The sequence below is a fragment of the Salminus brasiliensis genome, chromosome 21 (genome assembly GCF_030463535.1).
Source record: "Salminus brasiliensis chromosome 21, fSalBra1.hap2, whole genome shotgun sequence".
Taxonomy (NCBI): Eukaryota; Metazoa; Chordata; class Actinopteri; order Characiformes; family Bryconidae; genus Salminus; species Salminus brasiliensis.
Window position 1 is genome coordinate 23338744 of NC_132898.1, and position 25966 is coordinate 23364709.

A 25966-nucleotide genomic window follows, 5' to 3' on the forward strand; every position below is an offset into this window, starting at 1 on the left:
ATGGGGGATGGAGAGATGGAGTGTTTTGGCCCAGCGGCCATCTACCTCCGCAAGCCAGACAAGGAGAGGATTGAGGCTCAGAACAAACCCTTTAATGCTAAAACAGCCATCTTTGTGTGTGAGCCCGCTGAGATGTACCTGAAGGGTACACTGAAGAGTAAAGAGGGCGGTAAAGCCACTGTCGAAACTCTTTGCGGAAAAGTAAGTGAAAATTAATCTATTTGATCATGTAATAAAAGCCATTAAATCGTCACTTTATGCCTGCATGTTTGGGCACTGCAAATATCGAATATCAAAATCCAGAGACCTACACTCCTCTTAATACAAACTGCAGAGTTGAGTAACACTATATTCATTTAACAGACCCTCACAGTTAAGGATGATGAAATCTTTCCCATGAACCCTCCGAAATTCGACAAAATTGAGGACATGGCCATGATGACCCACCTCAACGAGCCTTGTGTGCTGTATAACCTCAAAGAGCGTTACGCAGCATGGATGATCTACGTAAGTTTAAAACTGAAAGACTGAATTAGACTGTTTATAAATGAGAGGTTACTTCATGATGACCTTCTGTTCACATCTTCAGACCTACTCAGGGTTGTTCTGCGTCACTGTGAACCCCTACAAGTGGCTCCCAGTGTATGATGCAGTCGTTGTGGCTGGATACAGAGGCAAGAAGAGAATTGAAGCCCCACCCCACATCTTCTCCATCTCTGATAATGCCCACATTATTCATGCTCACAGGTATGATGTTTTTTAACCACCAAAACAGAAATGAGGTGGTAAAAAATTATTCATTATTCAATTAAAACTGTTCCAAGTTTCAAAGACCCTCTGTACATGGAATAGAAATTAATGTCTTGTTTTTTCTTTAAATCGTGAAAATCAGTCCATATTGATTACGTAAGTGTACACTTTCATTTAACCGAGATCTACATATATTTATATATTTATTCATTTATATAAACCCCATATATCTGTCTGTCTTCAGTGGAGAATCTGGTGCAGGAAAGACTGTGAACACCAAATGTGTCATCCAGTACTTTGCTACAGTTGGCATGACTTGGAAGAAGGTCCAAGAGCCTGTTCCTGGCAAAATGCAGTTAAATTAATCACCCTTTCAGGATTCACAGAGCATTGGTGTGAGAACTCCTCATTAAAATATGTGCTGTGAACTCTAGGGTTCACTAGAGGACCAGATCGTTGCAGCCAACCCCCTACTGGAGGCTTATGGTAATGCCAAGACCATCAGGAATGACAACTCTTCTCGATTTGTAAGTGCAAACAGTGCTGAAACCGTTTCTATGTTCACAGAATATAATGAAAACTATTCAGGTAGAATAAATAAAACATCTCTTTAATCTTCAGGGTAAATTCATCAGAATCCATTTTGGACAAACTGGCAAACTGGCCTCAGCTGATATTGAAACATGTAAGTTTTACATCATTTCAGTCACTCCATGAACACATAAACTCAATTGTGCTTCTGTCAAAATATACAAAATATGTTGCATATTAATAAGAAAGAATAAGTATACCAGTGTATCAACAGATCTGCTGGAAAAGTCAAGAGTCACGTTCCAGCTGTCTGCTGAGAGGAGCTACCACATCTTCTACCAGCTCATGACTGGACACAAGCCAGAGCTGCTTGGTATGGAATCTAAAAGTCTAAGATTTTACTTCTGTCTTTCATGTTAGGTGCAATTTTCAAAAGATTGACTTTAATATTCTTTCCACACAGAGGCACTGCTCATCACCACCAACCCCTATGACTACCATATGATCAGCCAGGGTGAAATCACAGTCAAGAGCATCAATGATGTGGAGGAGTTCATCGCCACAGATGTAAGCACAAGTTCACTAAACTTCATATTGGCATTATTAAATATGTGTCTCATCTGCAACGGTCTATCCACTGTTTCACCAAATACAGACTGCTATTGACATCCTGGGCTTCAACGCTGATGAGAAAATCAGCATTTACAAGCTGACTGGTGCTGTGGTGCATCATGGCAACATGAAGTTCAAGCAGAAGCAGAGAGAGGAGCAGGCTGAGCCTGATGGCACTGAGGGTATACATGTTATTTAGGGCAATCAAGAATTTATGTCCTGATAATGTGTTTTTAACATTATTTATACACACTTCTTAATTTCATACTGCAAAAAAATCATAGTAGTGCAGGCAAAAGTCAATCAATACCAATAGCAAACTCAAACAATACAATTCCCCTTGAGTACCTCTACTGTAATGAGAATTACCATTTATGAATCATGGCAATTATACAATTGAGGTGCATCAATTCAATTTAACAACTGTAACTATATCACAAAATTTAGGGGCGTATATTTTGAAGCACAATAGAAAGCTCCATTTTTAAAAACTAACCGTCACTTTTTTCAGTGGCTGATAAAATCGCCTACCTCTTGGGTCTGAACTCTGCTGACATGCTGAAAGCTCCCCCAGAGTGAAGGTCGGAAATGAGTATGTGATCAAGGACCAGACTGTACCTCAGGTAATGAGACATTGTGTAACTGACAAAACAAATAAGACTTTGAATTAAAAGAAATCAACACAGGACCAAAGCATATTTTTGGACTCTACAGGTGAACAATTCTGTCATGGCTCTTTATAAATCTATCTATGAGAAAATGTTCTTGTGGATGGTTGTGCGTATCAATGAGATGTTGGACACAAAGCAGCCAAGGCAGTTCTTCATTGGTGTGCTGGACATCGCTGGATTTGAGATCTTTGATGTAAGTATTTTTTACCCTGTTCACTTTACAATGTAAGATTTCTACAATAGAACAGTAAGGTAACATCCATATATTCAAACAGTTCAACAGCTTGGAGCAGCATGTTTGTGCTGGAACAAGAGGAGTACAAGAAAGAAGGAATTGACTGGGAGTTCATTGACTTTGGTATGGACTTGGCCGCTTGCATTGAGCTGATTGAGAAGGTAAGTTGTGTAGAATCAATGACAACCTTCAAAAAAAACAATAAACAATGCAATGTTGCTTTTACTGGCACTAATAAAAGTCTGCCACCATCAGCCAATGGGCATCTTCTCCATCCTGGAAGAGGAGTGCACATCCTTCAAGACACATCCTTCAAGAACAAGCTGCACGACCAGCATCTTGGCAAATGTAATGCTTTCCAAAAGCCAAAGCCAGCCAAGGGTAAAGCAGAAGCTCACTTCTCTCTGGTGCACTACGCCAGCTCTGTGGATTACAACATTTCTGGCTGGTTGGACAAGAACAAGGACCCCCTGAATGACTCTGTTGTACAGCTGTACCAGAAATCAGCAAACAAACTGCTGTCCTTACTATATGCAAGTCATGCAGGTGCTGATGGTAAGGTGATAAAACATACATATAAAAGTTATATCTGATAGTAAACTTTAGACATACGCATCAGCATGAAACTGCAGTACTAATGATAGAATGGTGGATTATATTAATTATCTACAGATGCTGGCGGCAAAGGCGGCAAGAAGGCTGGCAAAAAGAAGGGTGGTTCTTTCCAGACGGTATCTGCATTGTTCAGGGTAAGGTTTCATGAGAATTTCATATTATTAGAAAAACATGAATGTATATGAGCTGTATGTGCTGACAATAAAAATCACAATGTGTAAATGTAGCTAAACTGGTGTAAAATAAAACTGCACAGGAGAATCTAGGAAAGCTCATGTCCAACTTGAGGAGCACTCACCCTCACTTTGTGCGCTGCTTGATTCCAAATGAGTCCAAGACTCCAGGTAGGCACTTTCCAAAGTGTATTTTTTTTGTGAAATAGGAAGACCTTTTAAACTTAAAACTATACAACTATAAATACTAACATACTCTTGCTCCTCCAGGTCTGATGGAGAACTTCTTGGTTATCCACCAGCTGAGGTGTAATGGTGTGCTGGAGGGTATCAGAATCTGCAGAAAGGGATTCCCCAGCAGAATCCTCTACGGTGACTTTAAGCAAAGGTCGTTTTCTTAATCATACTATTTAAAACTCTAAAACCAATGTAATAATTACTGCTAAACTAAAAAACGATTATAAATCTTCTTCATTCAGATACAAAGTATTAAATGCCAGTGTTATCCCAGAGGGGCAGTTCATTGACAACAAGAAAGCCTCAGAGAAACTCTTGGGCTCCATTGATGTGGATCACACCCAGTACAAGTTTGGGCACACCAAAGTAAGTGCTTCCATTAATACTAGTTTAGTATAGATTAGTAGACTAATCATGTCCTTGTTAAGAAAAAAATAGTAAAATCTTTGTTTTGTCAAAGCTTCCATATAAAGCTGCTAAAAAACAACATAAAAACAAAATGAATCAAAGTAATTGAATTAAAGTTTGTTTGTTACATACATAGACATACATGGTACAACTGGTAGAGAAATGCTTTCCACTCAGATCAACAAAAGATCAGGCAAAATTCAGCATATTGACTAGACATAATCATTTTGGAAGAAAGTGCATTATGGGCCAAAATTACATGTTACACTGGCGCGATATTGGAGCAAGAGAAAACAGCTTTGTAAAAATCCACGCCTCGCTCCGCTCCCACCGCTCACATGATTCACCCTGAATATTTTCACATCATCTGTACATAGGTGTTCTTCAAAGCTGGTCTGCTGGGTACCCTTGAGGAGATGAGAAATTGGCATCTCTGGTGACCATGACTCAAGCTCTTTGCCGTAGCTACCTTATGAGGAGAGAGTTTGTCAAGATGATGGAGAGGAGGTATATTTGGATTGAGGCAAACATGCAGAAACCCTTTAAATGGAATTGCTACAAACTAAAATAAAACAGACGTAGCTCTAAATAAGATGTATGCCTAACTGGGTCATTTTTAATTGCAGAGAGTCCATCTATTCCATTCAGTACAACATCCGCTCATTCATGAATGTGAAACACTGGCCATGGATGAAGCTGTACTTCAAGATCAAGCCTCTGCTGAAGAGTGCAGAGACAGAGAAAGAAATGGCTGCCATGAAGGAGAATTATGAGAAAATGAAGGAGGATCTGGCAAAGGCACTGGCCAAGAAGAAAGATCTTCTTCAGGAGAAAAATGACCTGCAACTGCAAGTTACATCTGTAAGTATTTAATGTCAAGTTGTTAAACTTTGAAGCATGTTGGTTAATGTTCACTGGTACTAAAATCATTACATTTACAGGAATCTGAGAACCTCTCAGATGCTGAGGAAAGGTGTGAGGGGCTCATCAAGAGTAAGATCCAGCTTGAAGCCAAACTCAAAGAGACAAATGAGAGACTGGAGGATGAGGAGGAAATCAATGCTGAGCTGACCGCCAAGAAGAGGAAACTGGAGGATGAGTGCTCTGAGCTGAAGAAGGATATTGATGATCTCACCTTGGCTAAAGTGGAGAATGAGAAACATGCCACTGAGAACAAGGTTAATATTTATAATATAAAATAATATTTCAAATATTCAGAGAGTAATATAAACAGATACACCATTTGGCACTAATGTTTAAAAAAATGTCTTTACACAGGTGAAGAACTTGACTGAGGAGATGGCCTCTCAGGATGAGAGCATTGCCAAGCTCACCAAGAAGAAGAAGGCCCTCCAAGAGGCACACCAGCAGACTCTGGATGATCTCCAGGCAGAGGAAGACAAAGTCAACACTCTGACTAAATCCAAGACAAAGCTTGAACAACAAGTGGATGATGTAAGACCTAACTAAAATAAAATAAGTGTAATAATGGACAGTTACGTCCCTTTGTTTAAAAATGCAGCTCATGGTTTTCATAAATTACAGCTTGAAGATTCACTGGAGCAAGAAAAGAAACTCCGTATGGACCTTGAGAGAGCCAAGAGGAGGCTTGAGGGTGACTTGAAACTGGCCCAGGAGACCATAATGGACCTGGAGAATGACAAGCAGCAGTCTGAGGAAAAGATCAAGAAGTATGTATCACCAAAGAGTGTAGACTACAAATGAATTTGTCAGTATTGTTAGACTCCAGTCACTGACAAATGCTAAATTGTTTTCCTGATACATTTTTCAAACAGGAAGGACTTTGAAACTAGCCAACTTCTGAGCAAGATTGAGGATGAACAGTCGTTGGGTGCTCAGCTTCAGAAGAAGATAAAGGAACTCCAGGTAAATCATCTTTTTTTATATATTAGAATTTTGGTAACATTTTATATTCTGATTTCAGTTAATGTTTAAAGAATGAGTATGTTCCAGGCCAGAATTGAGGAGCTGGAGGAGGAAATTGAGGCTGAGCGTGCAGCTCGAGCTAAAGTTGAGAAGCAGAGAGCTGATCTCTCCAGGGAACTTGAAGAGATCAGTGAGAGGCTCGAGGAGGCTGGTGGTGCCACTGCTGCTCAGATTGAGATGAATAAGAAGCGTGAGGCTGAGTTCCAGAAGGTGCGCCGTGATCTAGAAGAATCCACTCTGCAGCATGAAGCCACAGCTGCTGCTCTCCGCAAGAAACAAGCTGACAGTGTTGCTGAGCTTGGAGAGCAGATCGACAACCTTCAGAGGGTCAAACAGAAGCTGGAGAAAGAGAAGAGTGAATATAAGATGGAGATAGATGACCTGTCCAGCAACATGGAGGCTGTGGCAAAAGCAAAGGTGTGTTTATTTGACATTGGGGTGAAAAGCTCAACTTTCTAAAATGGAAATGAATTGTTTTATCCACATCTATGCAAAACCAACTTTGATGGAATGTGTCTGAAGGATTGCACAACATAAAGCATATGGGACACACCGCAACATTTTTGAATGAAAAGCTCATTAATGTAAGGTATCACTGTGTTTCTTCATTTCATGTACACACATAGGCAAATCTAGAGAAGATGTGTCGTACTCTTGAGGACCAGCTGAGTGAACTCAAAGCTAAAAGTGATGAACACGTCCGTCAACTGAATGACATCAGTGCACAAAGAGCACGACTTCAGACTGAGAATGGTAATTAGAGCCACAATAACTAAAGAGGTGAAATAATTCAGTGCAATCTGTCATTTCTCAACTAACCTGCTCAAACCTTTTCCAAGGGGAATTTGGCCGTCAGCTGGAGGAGAAGGAAGCACTTGTTTCTCAGCTGACCAGAGGAAAACAAGCTTACACACAGCAGATTGAGGAACTCAAGAGACAAATTGAGGAGGAAGTTAAGGTACTATTAAAATGCAATATTGCCAATTTGACCCAACTTTAACACCCAAGCACCCAATTTCATAAATTAATTACTGAAAAAAATGGGTGCTAAATTTTAGGCGAAAAACGCCCTGGCTCATGCTGTACAATCAGCTCGTCATGACTGTGACCTGCTCAGAAAGCAGTTTGAGGAAGAGCAGGAGGCCAAGGCTGAGCTTCAGCGTGGAATGTCCAAGGCCAACAGTGAGGTGGCTCAGTGGAGAAGCAAATATGAGACAGATGCCATCCAGCGTACTGAGGAGCTTGAGGAGTCCAAGTAAGTGAATTAGGGACAGTAATAACAGATAGACATATGATACAAATTTTAAATAAATCAAAATGTAACATTACACAACTTGACTTTCTCAGGAAAAAGCTTGCCTAGCGTCTACAGGATGCTGAGGAATCTATTGAAGCTGTGAACTCCAAGTGTGCCTCTCTGGAGAAGACCAAGCAGAGACTGCAGGGTGAAGTGGAAGACCTCATGATTGATGTTGAGAGAGCCAATGCATTAGCTGCAAACCTTGACAAGAAGCAAAGGAACTTTGACAAGGTGATCATTATGGTGATCACTTGCCAAATCATCGTTAACCATCTACATGTTAAAATGGACATTTAATTCTACTTGTCATTTTCAGGTGCTGGCAGAATGGAAGCAGAAGTATGAAGAAGGTCAGGCTGAGCTGGAAGAAGCTCAGAAAGAGGCTCGCTCTCTCAGCACTGAGCTCTTTAAGATGAAGAACTCATATGAGGAAGCTCTTGACCAGTTGGAGACCCTCAAGAGAGAGAACAAGAATTTGCAGCGTATGTACCTCAGAAATGAACACAGAAAGATTATCTCTAGAGCTTGGTAGATCTTAAATAAGAAACATATTCCTCTTACTTCTGCAGAGGAGATCTCCGACCTGACTGAACAGATTGGTGAGACTGGAAAGTCCATCCATGAACTGGAGAAGACAAAGAAGACAGTGGAGACGGAGAAATCAGAAATCCAGACAGCTCTTGAGGAAGCTGAGGTGAAGTTTACACATAACCTTAATGAGTTTAAGTTGCAGGAATCTGAATTTGCAATTTACCAATATTTTACATCATTCTTCAGGGCACACTTGAACATGAGGAGTCCAAGATTCTTCGTGTCCAGCTGGAGCTCAACCAAGTAAAGGGTGAGATTGACAGGAAGCTGGCTGAGAAGGATGAGGAGATGGAGCAGATCAAGAGGAAAAGCCAGAGAGTTATAGAGTCCATGCAGAGCACTCTGGACTCTGAGGTCAGGAGAAGGAACGATGCCCTCAGAGTCAAGAAGAAAATGGAGGGAGATCTTAATGAGATGGAGATTCAGCTGAGCCATGCCAACCGTCAGGCCGCTGAGGCCCAGAAACAGCTCAGAAACGTCCAAGGACATCTCAAGGTAAACCAATCATTTAGAAACTTTGTGGAGGAAGACATTCAGTAAACCTTTTTTACTTTCACATCAGGATGCCCAACTGCACCTTGATGAGGCTGTTAGAGGTCAAGAAGACATGAAGGAGCAGGTTGCCATGGTGGAGCGCAGGAATAACCTGATGCTGGCCGAGATTGAGGAGCTGAGATCTGCACTGGAACAGACAGAGAGAGGCCGCAAAGTGGCTGAACAGGAGCTGGTGGATGCCAGTGAACGTGTGGCACTGCTGCACTCTCAGGTACGTTCAACAATCTTAGAACCTTACATTTACTTTTATAATCATCTTCAAATGATTAAGTACTGTTTTCTTTTTCTACAGAATACCAGTCTAATCAACACCAAGAAGAAGCTTGAGGCTGATCTGGTTCAGATCCAAGGTGAGGTGGATGATACAGTCCAGGAGGCCAGAAATGCTGAAGAGAAGGCTAAGAAGGCCATTACTGATGTGAGTGTTAAACTACATAGATCTTCTGCCTATGTGATTCACAATGACAACACTTAACCCACTTCCTGGCTCATTCTTTAGGTTGCCATGATGGCAGAGGAGCTGAAGAAAGAACAGGACACCAGTGCTCATCTGGAGAGGATGAAGAAGAACCTTGAGGTTACCGTCAAAGATCTGCAGCATCGCCTGGATGAGGCTGAGAACCTTGCCATGAATGGTGGAAAGAAACAGCTCCAGAAACTTGAGTCTAGGGTATGTTCTATCAACAGCGCATTAAAGAACCTGTGATTTTGTGACCTTCACTAATTCAGATTTGTTCTAGGTGCGTGAGCTGGAGACAGAGGTTGAAGCTGAGCAGAGACGTGGTGCTGATGCTGTTAAAGGAGTTCGTAAATATGAGAGGAGAGTGAAAGAGCTCACCTACCAGGTACAGAAATATAAAAACAGACTGGCTTTAAGAATAATTTTACATAAAGTAAACCCTTAAATTAGAACATCCTTTTCAGACTGAGGAAGACAAGAAGAATGTGAATAGACTGCAGGATCTGGTGGATAAGCTTCAGCTCAAAGTGAAGGCATATAAGAGACAGGCTGAGGAAGCTGTAAGTGTGCATCGTATAATCTGCTTCATGTGGTGCATTACAATACATGACACAAATACACAGATGAACATGCAGATACTGTACTCATACTAAAAACACTAAAAAAGGGGATGTTTTTTACTCACAGGAGGAGCAGGCCAACACTCACCTGTCCAGGTACAGGAAGGTGCAGCATGAAATGGAGGAGGCTCAGGAACGTGCTGACATCGCTGAATCCCAGGTCAACAAGCTGAGAGCCAAGAGCCGCGATGCTGGAAAGGTACATTTTACTTGGTCAAAAATGTATTCCAACAGTGGAATTTTAATTAACATCACAGTAATACATGTTTTAACATGGTTAGTTTTAAGTTAAAATAATTCCTTGTTCTTCTCCACTTGTTGTTCTAATTCGTTAGATAACTTTATCAAATCACTCTTAGCTCAAGATGTCATTAAAAACCACAATAGACTTTATAAGATTTAGAGTTTTGCTAATAAAGGATACTTGTGTTTCAGGGCAAAGATGTGGCAGAATAATGGATGGAGACCATACCAGACACTAACAAGCAATGATATAATATCCATTTCTTGTTCAATGTCCAATTTTACAATTTCAGTTCCATAAAACTGCAGCAAAAACCATCAGTTGTTTGTATTTTTTGTATTGCACAAAATTCAGAAAGAGCATGCAGTCATGTAAGTGTTCACAGTAGATGTACTAATCCACATAACGTAACTCCTTCAATAACATATGAAAAGTAATTGATTACAGGTTGATAAAAATCAGTGTTTCATATTTCTACAACAAAGGAGTGGTTTGATAGTTAGAAAAACAACAATTAGGATTCTCAGTCTATCATTTGAAGTCAAACACCAGCTAAATGACTATTAAGTTAGTGGAAAGATGACAGTACTCTGAGATGTAGTGTTGTGTATTATGGTCTCCATACCACATTTTTTACTAAGAAGTATCTAAGCATAGAGTTATCTTTGGATCCTAGTCTATACAAACGAGCTAAGGGTATTTTTCTGAGTAAACAGTGAATCACTTTTGTAAGTTGCTCTGGATAAGAGCGTCTGCTAAATTAAATACCTTAAATGTAAATGACACTGTCAGACTGCATACAAAACTTTTAATGTATTTGGGGAAGGGAGACCCAGTTACAGCATATATTGTAGGCATGACATGCGTAATCAACCCTGTCATCAGTAGCCTAGTGCTTTAACTGCTAAGCCACCACTCCCCCCAAAATCATCAACAATGGTTGGTATTGATAATGGAATGATGATAAGTACTAAATTAAATTCATCACAGCCAAGAGTTGCGAAGGTTTAATAGGAAACTGGAGACAAAATGTCTATTCATTCTGGTAGGTGAAGATAAAGAGTTTTATTTAGGCAAAAAAGTCAAATGATGAACTATGTTTATGATTTAAGCATCAATTAAAGCAAGCAATTTAACCATAATGTCATCTGTTTATTACAACACAAATGCATCCAACAAGAACAGCAGACAGCACATGGTAAAGGGTACAATGCTATGTGATTCCATGACCATAAACGAGGAAAATAAACGAGGTAAGTGTTATTGCATAGAGATGAAGGGCGCTATCGCACACCCTGCGCAATGTGAGTCGTGATGCCCATTGCTATCTTACACTGTCTGTCAATTACTGTGAATAAATGAACAATTACAGATTATAACAACTGTCCATATTTGAGTCTCTTACATTGACTGGTCCCCATGTACATTTAAATCACCATACAGATAAACAGCCTACAATACAGACAAATGTGCAAAATGGGGTTGTAATGGTCAGAGACTTACTTCAGAGACTTCCTTCTCAAGCAACTGAGGAGCTCTTAGGGGGTCTGGCTAAACTCTTTTATACTGCCTTCAGAAGTGGACTAAAATTCTCAACCTCTGACAGCATCTGGCTTCTATATCTGCGTTAATTCCTAATGAGAATATTATACTAAGATATTGCATTTCACAATTTCAATTTATGATTCCAGTTCATCACAAGCAATGGCCTCTGAACTTTCACTGCCTAGTAATGGTCTGCCAAAGACATATTGTATTTCATTTGGAAATAACTTTTATACTCTGGTATGTAAATCATCATCAAAATTGTTTTGGCCAAAGTGAGAGCACACTGCTTAGTTAGAATCTTTAGTATCTAAGCTCAGTTAGCCCTTTGATTACATATTTGTATGGAAATAAAAAAAGAGAAACAACTCAAATTCAGCAATGTAGGACATTGAAGACTTTAGTGAAGAAGGTAGTAAACCAGTCTGGTATCAAATAACAAATATATTTGAAATGTTAAATTAAAAACTACTGTTGACGCATGCTTTAAATACAGATATTAACTTAACAGTTTTTATGTTTTTTAACGGACTTTTTATCACAGTGGGCCATAAAGAACCCATGAAGAAATGAAAAACTTAAATTCAGATGAATTGATAGATAACTGGGTAATAAGTTCAGAATAAAGTGACAGGGCCAATTTATTTATGTATAACCTAAAAAGGTTGCACTGACCCTGCAACAGAACACCAGTGAGATCACACAGCTTCTCCAAATTTGATCTAGGATTTCTTCAGTGCCAAAACTCATTAAAAAGAGGACTCTTCTTGTAACCCTAGAATCCTTTTAAATGGGCTAGCATGCAAACTTAAAAATAAAACTAGAAGAAAAAAATGGACCATTTGCATGTCCACATGGCTTTTACACAGTACATTAGGATATTTGCTGACACTGAAGGGATTAATCATGCCCATTATTTGAAATAATATTATTAATTAGTGTGTATCCTCTTTTCTGACTTTTATGAGCCCCCCAAAAGTTAAAAAAAATACTGATCAAAACTGTTCAAAAAGAATTGAAACATTTTCAAGATTATAGCCTTGTTAGAAAAGTTCTGTATAGAAATTAGGTTTACTGAAATGAGCCTAATACAGAATGCCAGTACTTTAAAGTATGATACATGAGCATGCCCTCATCATTGCCACTTATGGAGGAAATCCATCAAGCAAGAATCCATGACCAAACATAGCCTGAACTATCTGCTGAGTGAATGTTAATGGGGCTATATAAGAGGCTCCCCCAAGCACTGAGGCTACCCCAGGCACCCTGCATAGGTGAGTACATGATGTTAATTACTTGATATATTTTCGTAGAAACATTCTCATAAAACTAATCACTTATTAGTATTTATAATGTATTTTATTCTGATCGTCAATCATTTCTTAACTACTTGTCTTGTTTTCATCTTTAAGATTCAACTGCCAAACAACTGCCAACCACTTTCCTATACTTGGGAAAAAAGGTAACTTGTGCGAAGTAACTTCTTCTACATGTCACTAGCCTATATAAGATTCAACCAAACTAGAAGAAAAAGAGATAACATTGAAAAATGCCAGGAGATCCAGAGAGCTGCAGTTCACTACAAAATAAGTCATTCATGAAGCATGCCAATGTGAATTTGCAACAGAAATGACAAACATCTAACTTCACAGTAAAACGTCATCATGGGGGATGGAGAGATGGAGTGTTTTGGCCCAGCGGCCATCTACCTCCGCAAGCCAGACAAGGAGAGGATTGAGGCTCAGAACAAACCCTTTGATGCTAAAACAGCCTTCTTTGTGTGTGAGCCTGCTGAGATGTACCTGAAGGGTACACTGAAGAGTAAAGAGGGTGGTAAAGCCACTGTCGAAACTCTGTGCGGAAAAGTAAGTGAAACATGAATTATGAGATTGTTGTTCACCATATTCTGTGGTTTATGAATAAAACTGATTAAAATATGAGATGTACACTAGTTACATTTTCTCCAAATTCAATCAACAATTTGATTTTAGTTAATTTATTTAATTTGGTGTATAAATAAGTGCACTTGTGAGTAAACTGTAGTCATACAGAGGCAGTAATAATTCATTGCAATTGGTTGCACTCCTCATTCTGGAGCTTTAGTCTTTTATTTAAAACAAAAAATAAAACTTTATAAATTACTGTGTAATTACAATTTTTAATTAATATTTATTATTATTATTATTAATAATAATAATACTAATATAAATAATAATAAACAATAAATTAATTATTAATACTTATTCAAAGTAACTATTTAAGAAGTTAATTTTCTTGAGTTTTTGATTACGTACATATTTTAAAATACAATACTTCAATATGAAATCTACAGTAAGTACTTCAGACCAATATTTTTTTGAAATCATGACAAACTGCAAAATCATGCCAATAAGCCACTTAATCTTAATCTATTACTTCTAACATGTATGTACTGCACACTGCTGCAAACTCCATATACCTACATAAACTTGATGTAAACTGTGTTCAGGTGACTTGCACTTTTGTGTAACACTACAATCCTCCCTCACTTCACAGACCCTCACAGTTAAAGAAGACGAAATATTTCCTATGAACCCTCCCAAATTTGACAAAATTGAGGACATGGCCATGATGACCCACCTCAACGAGCCTTGTGTGTTGTATAACCTCAAAGAGCGTTATGCAGCATGGATGATCTACGTAAGTTTAAAACTGAAAGACTGAATTAGACTGTTTATAAATGAGAGGTTACTCCATGATAACCTTCTGTTCACATCTTCAGACCTACTCAGGGTTGTTCTGCGTCACTGTGAACCCCTACAAGTGGCTCCCAGTGTATGACGCAGTTGTTGTAACTGGATACAGAGGCAAGAAGAGAATTGAAGCCCCACCCCACATCTTCTCCATCTCTGATAATGCCTATCAGTTCATGCTCACAGGTATGATGTCATTTGTTTTTAAATGGAAAAACAATATTCACAGATCAATTGATGTAAGAGAAGCAAAGTACGACTGTAACCATTCTGACAAAGTGTTTCTGCACTCTTATACTGTAACAATGGAGTATAAGGAATAACGTGCTATATTTTCTTTTAGATCGTGAGAACCAGTCCGTCCTGATTACGTAAGTGCAGACATATAACACTATGAAAGCTTTGTTATTGTTGTATTCTTGATTGATGCATCCTCGTTTTAAATATTCAAAGGCTAATTCAGTCACTTAAAGGTTTCTAAAAACATTATTGGTCAAAAACTACTGAGGTTTCACTCCGTATTGTCTTGCTAAACATTCCAAGTCCCTTTCTAATTTTCCTTTCTAATTATGCTGATTTTTCTGATAACTACAAAAAGCTCAAATTGGTCATGTGATGGTTTATCCAATTATGCGAAAGATAAAATAAACTTCCAATTAATGTTTAAAAAAAAAACCAGAAAAGAGTAAGAAAGGGCAAAGTAAGTAAGACTTTACTTCAGGCAACAGTGTTAATCACTGGTTGTTAAATCTCGTTATATCCCCAGTGGAGAATCTGGTGCAGGAAAGACTGTTAACACCAAACGTGTCATCCAGTACTTTGCAACAGTTGCAGTGAGTGGGAAGAAGGCAGAGCCTGTTCCTGGCAAAATGCAGGTAAATGAAAAGACAAACAGGATTCTGAAAGCATTTGTGTGAGAACTCCTCATTAAAATATGTGCTGTGTTCTCTAGGGTTCACTGGAGGACCAAATCATTGCAGCCAACCCCCTGCTGGAGGCTTATGGTAATGCCAAGACCATCAGAAATGACAACTCCTCTCGTTTTGTGAGTACAAACAAATACTGTTAGATCCCCAGATTTACTCTCAGCAAGTGTAATAAAAACGCACAACAAAAGAATAAATAATTAATCTAAACATCCTTTTGGATTTCCAGGGTAAATTCATCAGAATTCATTTTGGGCAAACTGGCAAACTGGCCTCAGCTGATATTGAAACATGTAAGTTTCATTCAGTACAGGTGAAGAATGTTATGTAGTTCTGTACATCATAATGTGACTTCCCAGTTACTTGTAAAACATGGAGATAAACATCAGATTTCTGCAAATCTAAATGGGAATTTGCAATGAAAATACACATGGCAGACATCCAATCGATGTGGAACCTTCACAAAATAGACGTTTCAGTGTCACAGTCTTTTTTCTAAACCATTTTAAGTCACACACAAAGCATTAACAAAATGCTGCATCTAATTAAAATTAACAATGTATCAACAGATCTACTGGAAAAGTCAAGAGTCACTTTCCAGCTGTCTGCTGAGAGGAGCTACCACATCTTCTACCAGCTCATGACTGGACACAAGCCAGAGCTGCTTGGTATGGAATATAAAAGTCTTAGTCTTTTTCATGTAATTTTCGAAAGACTGACTTTATTATTTCTTCCACACAGAGGCACTGCTCATCACCACCAACCCCTATGACTACCATATGATCAGCCAGGGTGAAATCACAGTCAAGAGCATCAATGATGTGGAAGAGTTCATTGCCACAGATGTAAGCACAAGTTCACTAAAATTCATATTGGCATTATTAAATATGTGTCTCATCTTCAACGGTCTATCCACTGTTTCACCAAATCCAGACTGCTATTGACATCCTGGGCTTCAACGCTGAGGAGAAAATCAGCATTTACAAGCTGACTGGTGCTGTGATGCATCATGGCAATATGAAGTTCAAGCAGAAGCAGAGAGAGGAGCAGGCTGAGCCTGATGGCACTGAGGGTATACATGTCATTTAGGGCAAACAAGAATTCATGTACTGATAATGTGTTTTTAACATTATTTATACACACTTCTTAATTTCATACTGCAAAAAAATCATAGTAGTGCAGGCAAAAGTCAATCAATACCAATAGCAAGCTCAAACAATACAATTCCCCTTGAGTACCTCTACTGTAATGAGAATTACCATTTATGAATCATGGCAATTGAACAATTGAGTTGCATCAATTCAATTTAAAAAGTGTAACTATATCACACAATTTAGGTGGGTATATTTTGAAGCCCAATAGAAAGCTCCATTTTTAAAAACTAACCGTCACTTTTTTTCAGTGGCTGATAAAATCGCCTACCTCTTGGGTCTGAACTCTGCTGACATGCTGAAAGCTCTGTGCTACCCCAGAGTGAAGGTCGGAAATGAGTATGTGACCAAAGGCCAGACTGTACCTCAGGTAATGAGACATTGTGTAACTGACAAAACAAATAAGACTTTGAATTGAAAAAGAAAATCAACACAGGACCAAAGCATATTTTTGGACTCTACAGGTGAACAATTCTGTCATGGCTCTTTGTAAATCTATCTATGAAAAAATGTTCTTGTGGATGGTCGTGCGTATCAATGAGATGTTGGACACAAAGCAGCCAAGGCAGTTCTTCATTGGTGTGCTGGACATCGCTGGATTTGAGATCTTTGATGTAAATATTTGCTCTTAAATTCTTAAATTCTGATAAACCTTTTTCTCCAGTTCTGCAAATGTCTAATATATTGATCTGCTGTAACAGTTCAACAGCTTGGAGCAGCTCTGCATTAACTTCACAAATGAGAAACTGCAACAGTTCTTTAACCACCACATGTTTGTGCTGGAACAAGAGGAGTACAAGAAAGAAGGAATTGAGTGGGAGTTCATTGACTTTGGTATGGACTTGGCCGCTTGCATTGAGCTGATTGAGAAGGTAAGTTGTGTAGAATCAACGACAACCTTAAAAAAAAACAATAAACAATGCAATGTTGCTTTTACTGGCACTAATAAAAGTATGTGACCATCAGCCAATGGGCATCTTCTCCATCCTGGAAGAGGAGTGCATGTTCCCCAAGGCAACAGACACATCCTTCAAGAACAAGCTGTACGACCAGCATCTTGGCAAATGTAATGCTTTCCAAAAGCCAAAACCAGCCAAGGGTAAAGCAGAAGCTCACTTCTCTCTGGTGCACTACGCCGGAACTGTGGATTACAACATTTCTGGCTGGTTGGACAAGAACAAGGACCCCCTGAATGACTCTGTTGTGCAGCTGTACCAGAAATCAGCAAACAAACTGCTGTCCTTACTGTATTTAAGTCATGCAGGTGCTGATGGTAAGGTGATAAAACATACATATAAAAGTTATATCTGATAGTAAACTTTAGATATACACATCAGCATGAAACTGCAGTACTAATGATACAATGGTGAATTATAATAATTATCTACAGATGCTGGCGGCAAAGGCAAGAAGGCTGGCAAAAAGAAGGGTGGTTCTTTCCAGACGGTATCTGCATTGTTCAGGGTAAGATTTCATGAGAATTTCATATTATTAGAAAAACATGAATGTATATGAGCTGTATGTGCTGACAATAAAAATCACAATGTGTAAATGTAGCTAAACTGGTGTAAAATAAAACTGCACAGGAGAATCTAGGAAAGCTCATGTCCAACTTGAGGAGCACTCACCCTCACTTTGTGCGCTGCTTGATTCCAAATGAGTCCAAGACTCCAGGTAGGCACTTTCCAAAGTGTATTTTTTTTGTGAACTAGGAAGACCTTTTAAACTTAAAACTATACAACTATAAATACTAACATACTCTTGCTCCTCCAGGTCTGATGGAGAACTTCTTGGTTATCCACCAGCTGAGGTGTAATGGTGTGCTGGAGGGTATCAGAATCTGCAGAAAGGGATTCCCCAGCAGAATCCTCTACGCTGACTTTAAGCAAAGGTCATTTTCTTAATCTTATTATTTAAAACTCTAAAACAAATGTAATAATTACTGCTAAACTAAAAAACGATTATAAATCTTCTTCATTCAGATACAAAGTATTGAATGCCAGTGTTATCCCAGAGGGGCAGTTCATTGACAACAAGAAAGCCTCAGAGAAACTCTTGGGCTCCATTGATGTGGACCACACCCAGTACAAGTTTGGGCACACCAAAGTAAGTGCTTCCATTAATACTAGTTTAGTATAGATTAGTAGACTAATCATGTCCTTGTTAAGAAAAAAATAGTAAAATCTTTGTTTTGTCAAAGCTTCCATATAAAGCTGCTAAAAAACAACATAAAAACAAAATGAATCAAAGTAATTGAATTAAAGTTTGTTTGTTACATACATAGACATACATGGTACAACTGGTAGAGAAATGCTTTCCACTCAGATAAACGCAATAAGATATATAAAACAAAAGATCAGGCAAAATTCAGCATATTGACTAGACATAATCATTTTGGAAGAAAGTGCATTATGGGCCAAAATCACATGTTACACTGGCGCGATATTGGAGCAAAGGAAAACAGTGAGGCTCCAGCTCACATGATTCACCCTGAATATTTTCACATCATCTGTACATAGGTGTTCTTCAAAGCTGGTCTGCTAGGTACCCTTGAGGAGATGCGAGATGAGAAATTGGCATCTCTGGTGACCATGACTCAAGCTCTTTGCCGTGGCTACCTTATGAGGAGAGAGTTTGTCAAGATGATGGAGAGGAGGTATATTTGGATTGAGGCAAACATGCAGAAACCCTTTAAATGGAATTGCTACAAACTAAAATAAAACAGACGTAGCTCTAAATAAGATGTATGCATAACTGGGTCATTTTCAATTGCAGAGAGTCCATCTATTCCATCCAGTACAACATCCGCTCATTCATGAATGTGAAACACTGGCCATGGATGAAGCTGTACTTCAAGATCAAGCCTCTGCTGAAGAGTGCAGAGACAGAGAAAGAAATGGCTGCCATGAAGGAGAATTATGAGAAAATGAAGGAGGATCTGGCAAAGGCACTGGCCAAGAAGAAAGATCTTGAGGAGAAGATGGTGTCACTTCTTCAGGAGAAAAATGACCTGCAACTGCAAGTTACATCTGTAAGAATTTAATGTTAAGTTGTAAAACTTTGAAGCATGTTGGATAATGTTCACTGGTACTAAAATCATTACATTTACAGGAATCTGAGAACCTCTCAGATGCTGAGGAAAGGTGTGAGGGGCTCATCAAGAGTAAGATCCAGCTTGAAGCCAAACTCAAAGAGACAAATGAGAGACTGGAGGATGAGGAGGAAATCAATGCTGAGCTGACCGCCAAGAAGAGGAAACTGGAGGATGAGTGCTCTGAGCTGAAGAAGGATATTGATGATCTGGAGCTCACCTTGGCTAAAGTGGAGAAGGAGAAACATGCCACTGAGAACAAGGTTAATATTTATGATATAAAATAATATTTCAAATATTCAGAGAGTAATATAAACAGATACACCATTTGGCACTAATGCTTTAAAAATGTCTTTACACAGGTGAAGAACTTGACTGAGGAGATGGCCTCTCAGGATGAGAGCATTGCCAAGCTCACCAAGGAGAAGAAGGCCCTCCAAGAGGCACACCAGCAGACTCTGGATGATCTCCAGGCAGAGGAAGACAAAGTCAACACTCTGACTAAATCCAAGACAAAGCTTGAACAACAAGTGGATGATGTAAGACCTAACTAAAATAAAATAAGTGTAATAATGGACAGTTACGTCCCTTTGTTTAAAAATGCAGCTCATGGTTTTCATAAATTACAGCTTGAAGGTTCACTGGAGCAAGAGAAGAAACTCCGTATGGACCTTGAGAGAGCCAAGAGGAAGCTTGAGGGTGACTTGAAACTGGCCCAGGAGTCCATAATGGATCTGGAGAATGACAAGCAGCAGTCTGAGGAAAAGATCAAGAAGTATGTATCACCAAAGAGTGTAGACTACAAATGAATTTGTCAGTATTGTTAGACTCCATTCACTGACAAATGCTAAATTGTTTTCCTGATACATTTTTCAAACAGGAAGGACTTTGAAACTAGCCAACTTCTGAGCAAGATCGAGGATGAACAGTCGTTGGGTGCTCAGCTTCAGAAGAAGATTAAGGAACTCCAGGTATATCATCTCTGGAGATTTTTATGGGGAATTTGGTAACATTTGATATTCTGATGTCAGTTAATGTTTAAAGACTGAATACGTCTCTTTCAGGCTCGTATTGAGGAGCTGGAGGAGGAAATTGAAGCTGAGCGTGCAGCTCGAGCTAAAGTTGAGAAGCAAAGAGCTGATCTCTCCAGGGAACTTGAAGAGATCAGTGAGAGGCTCGAGGAGGCTGGTGGTGCCACTGCTGCTCAGATTGAGATGAATAAGAAGCGTGAGGCTGAGTTCCAGAAGCTGCGCCGTGATCTAGAAGAATCCACTCTGCAGCATGAAGCCACAGCTGCTGCTCTCCGCAAGAAACAAGCTGACAGTGTTGCTGAGCTTGGAGAGCAGATCGACAACCTTCAGAGGGTCAAACAGAAGCTGGAGAAAGAGAAGAGTGAATATAAGATGGAGATAGATGACCTGTCCAGCAACATGGAGGCTGTGGCAAAAGCAAAGGTGTGTTTATTTGACATTGGGGTGAAAAGCTGAACTTTCTAAAATGGATATGACCTGTTTTATCCACATCTATGCAAAACCAGGTTTGATGGAATGTATCTGAAGTATTGCACAACATAAAGCATATGGGACACACCGCAACATTTTTGAATGAAAAGCTCATTAATGTAAGGTATCACTGTGTTTCTTCATTTCATGTACACACATAGGCAAATCTAGAGAAGATGTGTCGTACTCTTGAGGACCAGCTGAGTGAACTCAAAGCTAAAAGTGATGAACACGTCCGTCAACTGAATGACATCAGTGCACAAAGAGCACGACTTCAGACTGAGAATGGTAATTAGAGCCACAATAACTAAAGAGGGGAAATAATTCAGTGCAATCTGTCATTTCTCAACTAACCTGCTCAAACCTTTTCCAAGGGGAATTTGGCCGTCAGCTGGAGGAGAAGGAAGCACTTGTTTCTCAGCTGACCAGAGGAAAACAAGCTTACACACAGCAGATTGAGGAACTCAAGAGACAAATTGAGGAGGAAGTTAAGGTACTATTAAAATGCAATATTGCCACTTTGACCCAACTTTGACACCCAAGCACCCAATTTCACAAATTAATTACTGAAAAAAATGGGTGCTAAATTTTAGGCGAAGAACGCCCTGGCTCATGCTGTACAATCAGCTCGTCATGACTGTGACCTGCTCAGAGAGCAGTTTGAGGAAGAGCAGGAGGCCAAGGGTGAGCTTCAGCGTGGAATGTCCAAGGCCAACAGTGAGGTGGCTCAGTGGAGAAGCAAATATGAGACAGATGCCATCCAGCGTACTGAGGAGCTTGAGGAGTCCAAGTAAGTGAATTAGGGACAGTAATAACAGATAGACATATGATACAAATTTAAAATAAATCAAAATGTAACATTACACAACTTGACTTTCTCAGGAAAAAGCTTGCCCAGCGTCTGCAGGATGCTGAGGAATCTATTGAAGCTGTGAACTCCAAGTGTGCCTCTCTGGAGAAGACCAAGCAGAGACTGCAGGGTGAAGTGGAGGACCTCATGATTGATGTTGAGAGAGCCAATGCATTAGCTGCAAACCTTGACAAGAAGCAAAGGAACTTTGACAAGGTGAAGGGCTTGCCAAATCATCATTAACCATCAACATGTTAAATGGACATTTCATTATACTTGTCATTTTCAGGTGCTGGCGGAATGGAAGCAGAAGTATGAAGAAGGTCAGGCTGAGCTGGAAGGAGCTCAGAAAGAGGCTCGCTCTCTCAGCACTGAGCTCTTTAAGATGAAGAACTCATATGAGGAAGCTCTTGACCAGTTGGAGACCCTCAAGAGAGAGAACAAGAATTTGCAGCGTATGTACCTCAGAAATAAACACAGAAAGATTATCTCTAGAGCTTGGTAGATCTTAAATAAGAAACATATTCCTCTTACTTCTGCAGAGGAGATCTCTGACCTGACTGAACAGATTGGTGAGACTGGAAAGTCCATCCATGAACTGGAGAAGGCAAAGAAGACAGTGGAGACGGAGAAATCAGAAATCCAGACTGCTCTTGAGGAAGCTGAGGTGAAGTTTACACATAACCTTAATGAGTTTAAGTTGCAGGAATCTGAATTTGCAATTTACCAATATTTTACATCATTCTTCAGGGCACACTTGAACATGAGGAGTCCAAGATTCTTCGTGTCCAGCTGGAGCTCAACCAAGTAAAGGGTGAGATTGACAGGAAGCTGGCTGAGAAGGATGAGGAGATGGAGCAGATCAAGAGGAACAGCCAGAGAGTTATAGAGTCCATGCAAAGCACTCTGGACTCTGAGGTCAGGAGCAGGAACGATGCCCTCAGAGTCAAGAAGAAAATGGAGGGAGATCTTAATGAGATGGAGATTCAGCTGAGCCATGCCAACCGTCAGGCTGCTGAGGCCCAGAAACAGCTCAGAAACGTCCAAGGACAGCTCAAGGTAAACCTCCAAGATCTTCTTGCAATCATTTAGAAACTTTGTGGAGGAAGACATTCAGTAAACCTTTTTTACTTTCACATCAGGATGCCCAACTGCACCTTGACGATGCTGTTAGAGGACAAGAAGACATGAAGGAGCAGGTTGCCATGGTGGAGCGCAGGAATAACCTGATGCTGGCCGAGATCGAGGAGCTGAGATCTGCACTGGAACAGACAGAGAGAGGCCGCAAAGTGGCTGAACAAGAGCTGGTGGATGCCAGTGAACGTGTGGCACTGCTGCACTCTCAGGTACGTTCAACAATCTTAGAACCTTCCAGTTACTTTTATAATTATCTTCAAATGATTAAGTACTGTTTTCTTTTTCTACAGAATACCAGTCTAATCAACACCAAGAAGAAGCTTGAGGCTGATCTGGTTCAGGTCCAAGGTGAGGTGGATGATACAGTCCAGGAGGCCAGAAATGCTGAAGAGAAGGCTAAGAAGGCCATTACTGATGTGAGTGTTTAACTACATAGATCTTCTGCGATGTGATTCACAATGACAACACTAAACCCACTTCCTGGCTCATTCTTTAGGCTGCCATGATGGCAGAGGAGCTGAAGAAAGAACAGGACACCAGTGCTCATCTGGAGAGGATGAAGAAGAACCTTGAGGTTACCGTCAAAGATCTGCAGCATCGCCTGGATGAGGCTGAGAACCTTGCCATGAAGGGTGGAAAGAAACAGCTCCAGAAACTTGAGTCTAGGGTATGTTCTATCAACAGCGCATTAAAGAACCTGTGATTTTGTGACCTTCACTAATTCAGATTTGTTCTAGGTGCGTGAGCTGGAGATAGAGGTTGAAGCTGAACAGAGACGTGGTGCCGATGCTGTTAAAGGAGTTCGTAAATATGAGAGGAGAGTGAAAGAGCTCACCTACCAGGTACAGAAATATAAAAACAGACTGGCTTTAAGAATAATTTTACATAAAGTAAACCCTTAAATTAGAACATCCTTTTCAGACTGAGGAAGACAAGAAGAATGTGAATAGACTGCAGGATCTGGTGGATAAGCTTCAGCTCAAAGTAAAGGCATATAAGAGACAGGCTGAGGAAGCTGTAAGTGTGCATCGTATAATCTGCTTTATGTGGTGCATTACAATACATGACATGCAGATACTGTACTCATACTAAAAACACTAAAATAGGTGATGTTTTTTACTCACAGGAGGAGCAGGCCAACACTCACCTGTCCAGGTACAGGAAGGTGCAGCATGAAATGGAGGAGGCTCAGGAGCGTGCTGACATCGCTGAATCCCAGGTCAACAAGCTGAGAGCCAAGAGCCGCGATGCTGGAAAGGTACATTTTACTTGGTCAAAAATGTATTCCAACAGTGGAATTTTAATTAACATCACAGTAATACATGTTTTAACATGGTTAGTTTTGAGTTAAAATAATTCCTTGTTCTTCTCCACTTGTTGTTCTAATTCAGTTAGATAACTTTATCAAATCACTCTTAGCTCAAGATGTCATTAAAAACCACTATAGACTTTATAAGATTTAGAGTTTTGCTAATAAAGGATACTTGTGTTTCAGGGCAAGGAGGTGGCAGAATAATGGATGAAGACCATACCAGACACTAACAAGCAATGATATAATATCCATTTCTTGTTCAATGTCCAATTTCACAATTTCAGTTCAATAAAACTGCAGGAAAAACCATCAGTTGTTTGTATTTTTTGTATTGCACAAAATTCAGAAAGAGCATGCAGTCATGTAAGTGTTCACAGTAGATGTACTAATCCACATAACGTAACTCGTTCAATAACATATAAAAAGTGATTGATTACAAGTTGATAAAAATCAGTGTTTCATATTTCCACAACAAAGGAGTGGTTTGATAGAAAAACAACAATTAGGATTCTAGGTGTATCACTTGAAGTCAAACATCAAATAAAAGACTTCTAAATAAGATGGCATTGTCAGACTGCACACAAATCTTACTTGTACTGTATTTGATTTTTTTTATTAATGTCATGTGTTTAGTATTGATAAATACAAAGTCGATAAAACAATTCAATTAAAAAACACCAGCTAAATGCCTCTTCAATTAGTGGAAAGATGACAGTACTTGGAGAGTACTTGGGCAAAGTGTAGTGTTGAGTATTATGGTCTCTATACTGATGTTTGTATTTAGAAGTATCTAAGCATCTAAGCAAGTTATCTTTGGATCCTAGTCTATACAAACTAGCTATGGGTATTTGAGTAAACAGTGAAGCACTTTTGTAAGTTGCTAAATGCCTTAATTGCAAATGACACTGTCAGACTGCATACAAAACTTTTACTGTATTTGAATTTATTTGCAATGAATTTCATTGACAAATACAAAATCGAACAAACAAATCAATTTAAAAGGTTATGACCTAAAGGCTAAACCTGACCTGTTGAGCAATTCAAGAAAATGATGAGAAGCCCTCATCCTCACCTTCTCAGCCTGGGGGCCATGTGATATAGGGAGGGACCAAATTTGGGGAAGGGAGATCCAGTTACAGCATATATTGCAGGCATGACATGCCTAATCAGATCAATTATATATATATATTCCAAATCTGTAAACCTTCATTAGAATGTATTTTATGAGGCAGGGCATCACTCACTTGTCCACAGTGCTTACAAAGACCAAGACACCCATAATAACCACCACTGACCCATCGCTGTGGTGCCCGGGGAGCAGAAAGTGTTATCAAAGTGTTATCAGAGTATCAAACCCACAACCCTGTCATCAGTAGCCTAGTGCTTTAACTGCTAAGCCACCACTCCCCCCAAAATTATCAACAATGGTTGGTATTGATAATGGAATGATGATAAGTACTAAATTAAATTCATCACAGCCAAGAGTTGCGAAGATTTAATATGTCTATTCATTCTGGTAGGTGAAGATAAAGAGTTTTAATTGCCAACAATCAAAAAAGTCAAATGATGAACTATGTTTATGATTTAAGCATCAATTAAAGCAAGCAATTTAACCATAATGTCATCTGTTTATTACAACACAAATGCATCCAACAAGAACAGCAGACAGTACATGGTAAAGGGTACAATGCTATGTGATTCCATGACCATAAACGAGGAAAATAAACGAGGTAAGTGTTATTGCATAGAGATGAAGGGCGCTATCGCACAC

The 25966-nt window shown here is 39.5% G+C and overlaps 1 protein-coding gene and 1 pseudogene across 1 annotated transcript; both read left to right on the forward strand.

The window, feature by feature from the left end:
* On the forward strand, positions 1-10161 carry LOC140542908 (myosin heavy chain, fast skeletal muscle-like; annotated as a pseudogene).
* A 2997-nt stretch (positions 10162-13158) lies between these two features.
* LOC140543300 (myosin heavy chain, fast skeletal muscle-like) lies at positions 13159-24399 on the forward strand. Its single transcript, XM_072666367.1, has 39 exons — positions 13159-13359; positions 14030-14173; positions 14256-14412; positions 14570-14597; positions 14993-15101; positions 15179-15271; positions 15382-15445; positions 15722-15820; positions 15894-15997; positions 16086-16224; positions 16555-16673; positions 16768-16917; positions 17005-17175; positions 17270-17576; positions 17694-17767; positions 17890-17977; positions 18077-18194; positions 18286-18409; positions 18823-18959; positions 19079-19334; positions 19415-19657; positions 19757-19933; positions 20024-20169; positions 20275-20365; positions 20459-20848; positions 21058-21184; positions 21271-21389; positions 21490-21686; positions 21779-21962; positions 22036-22201; positions 22289-22413; positions 22497-22805; positions 22889-23092; positions 23174-23299; positions 23380-23550; positions 23621-23725; positions 23805-23900; positions 24010-24141; positions 24379-24399. Exons 1-39 carry the CDS (start codon positions 13159-13161, stop codon positions 24397-24399), a joined length of 5811 nt encoding a protein of 1936 aa, XP_072522468.1.
* Positions 24400-25966: the final 1567 nt, after the last annotated feature.

Excerpts from the sequence above, each read along its gene's own strand:
- LOC140543300 (XM_072666367.1), top strand. The coding sequence starts at position 13,159 with ATGGGGGATGGAGAGATGGAGTGTTTTGGCCCAGCGGCCATCTACCTC. Across the intron at positions 21,963-22,035 it reads AGCAAAGGAACTTTGACAAG|GTGCTGGCGGAATGGAAGCA; the intron begins GTGAAGGGCTTG and ends TGTCATTTTCAG. Across the intron at positions 23,093-23,173 it reads TGGCACTGCTGCACTCTCAG|AATACCAGTCTAATCAACAC; the intron begins GTACGTTCAACA and ends CTTTTTCTACAG.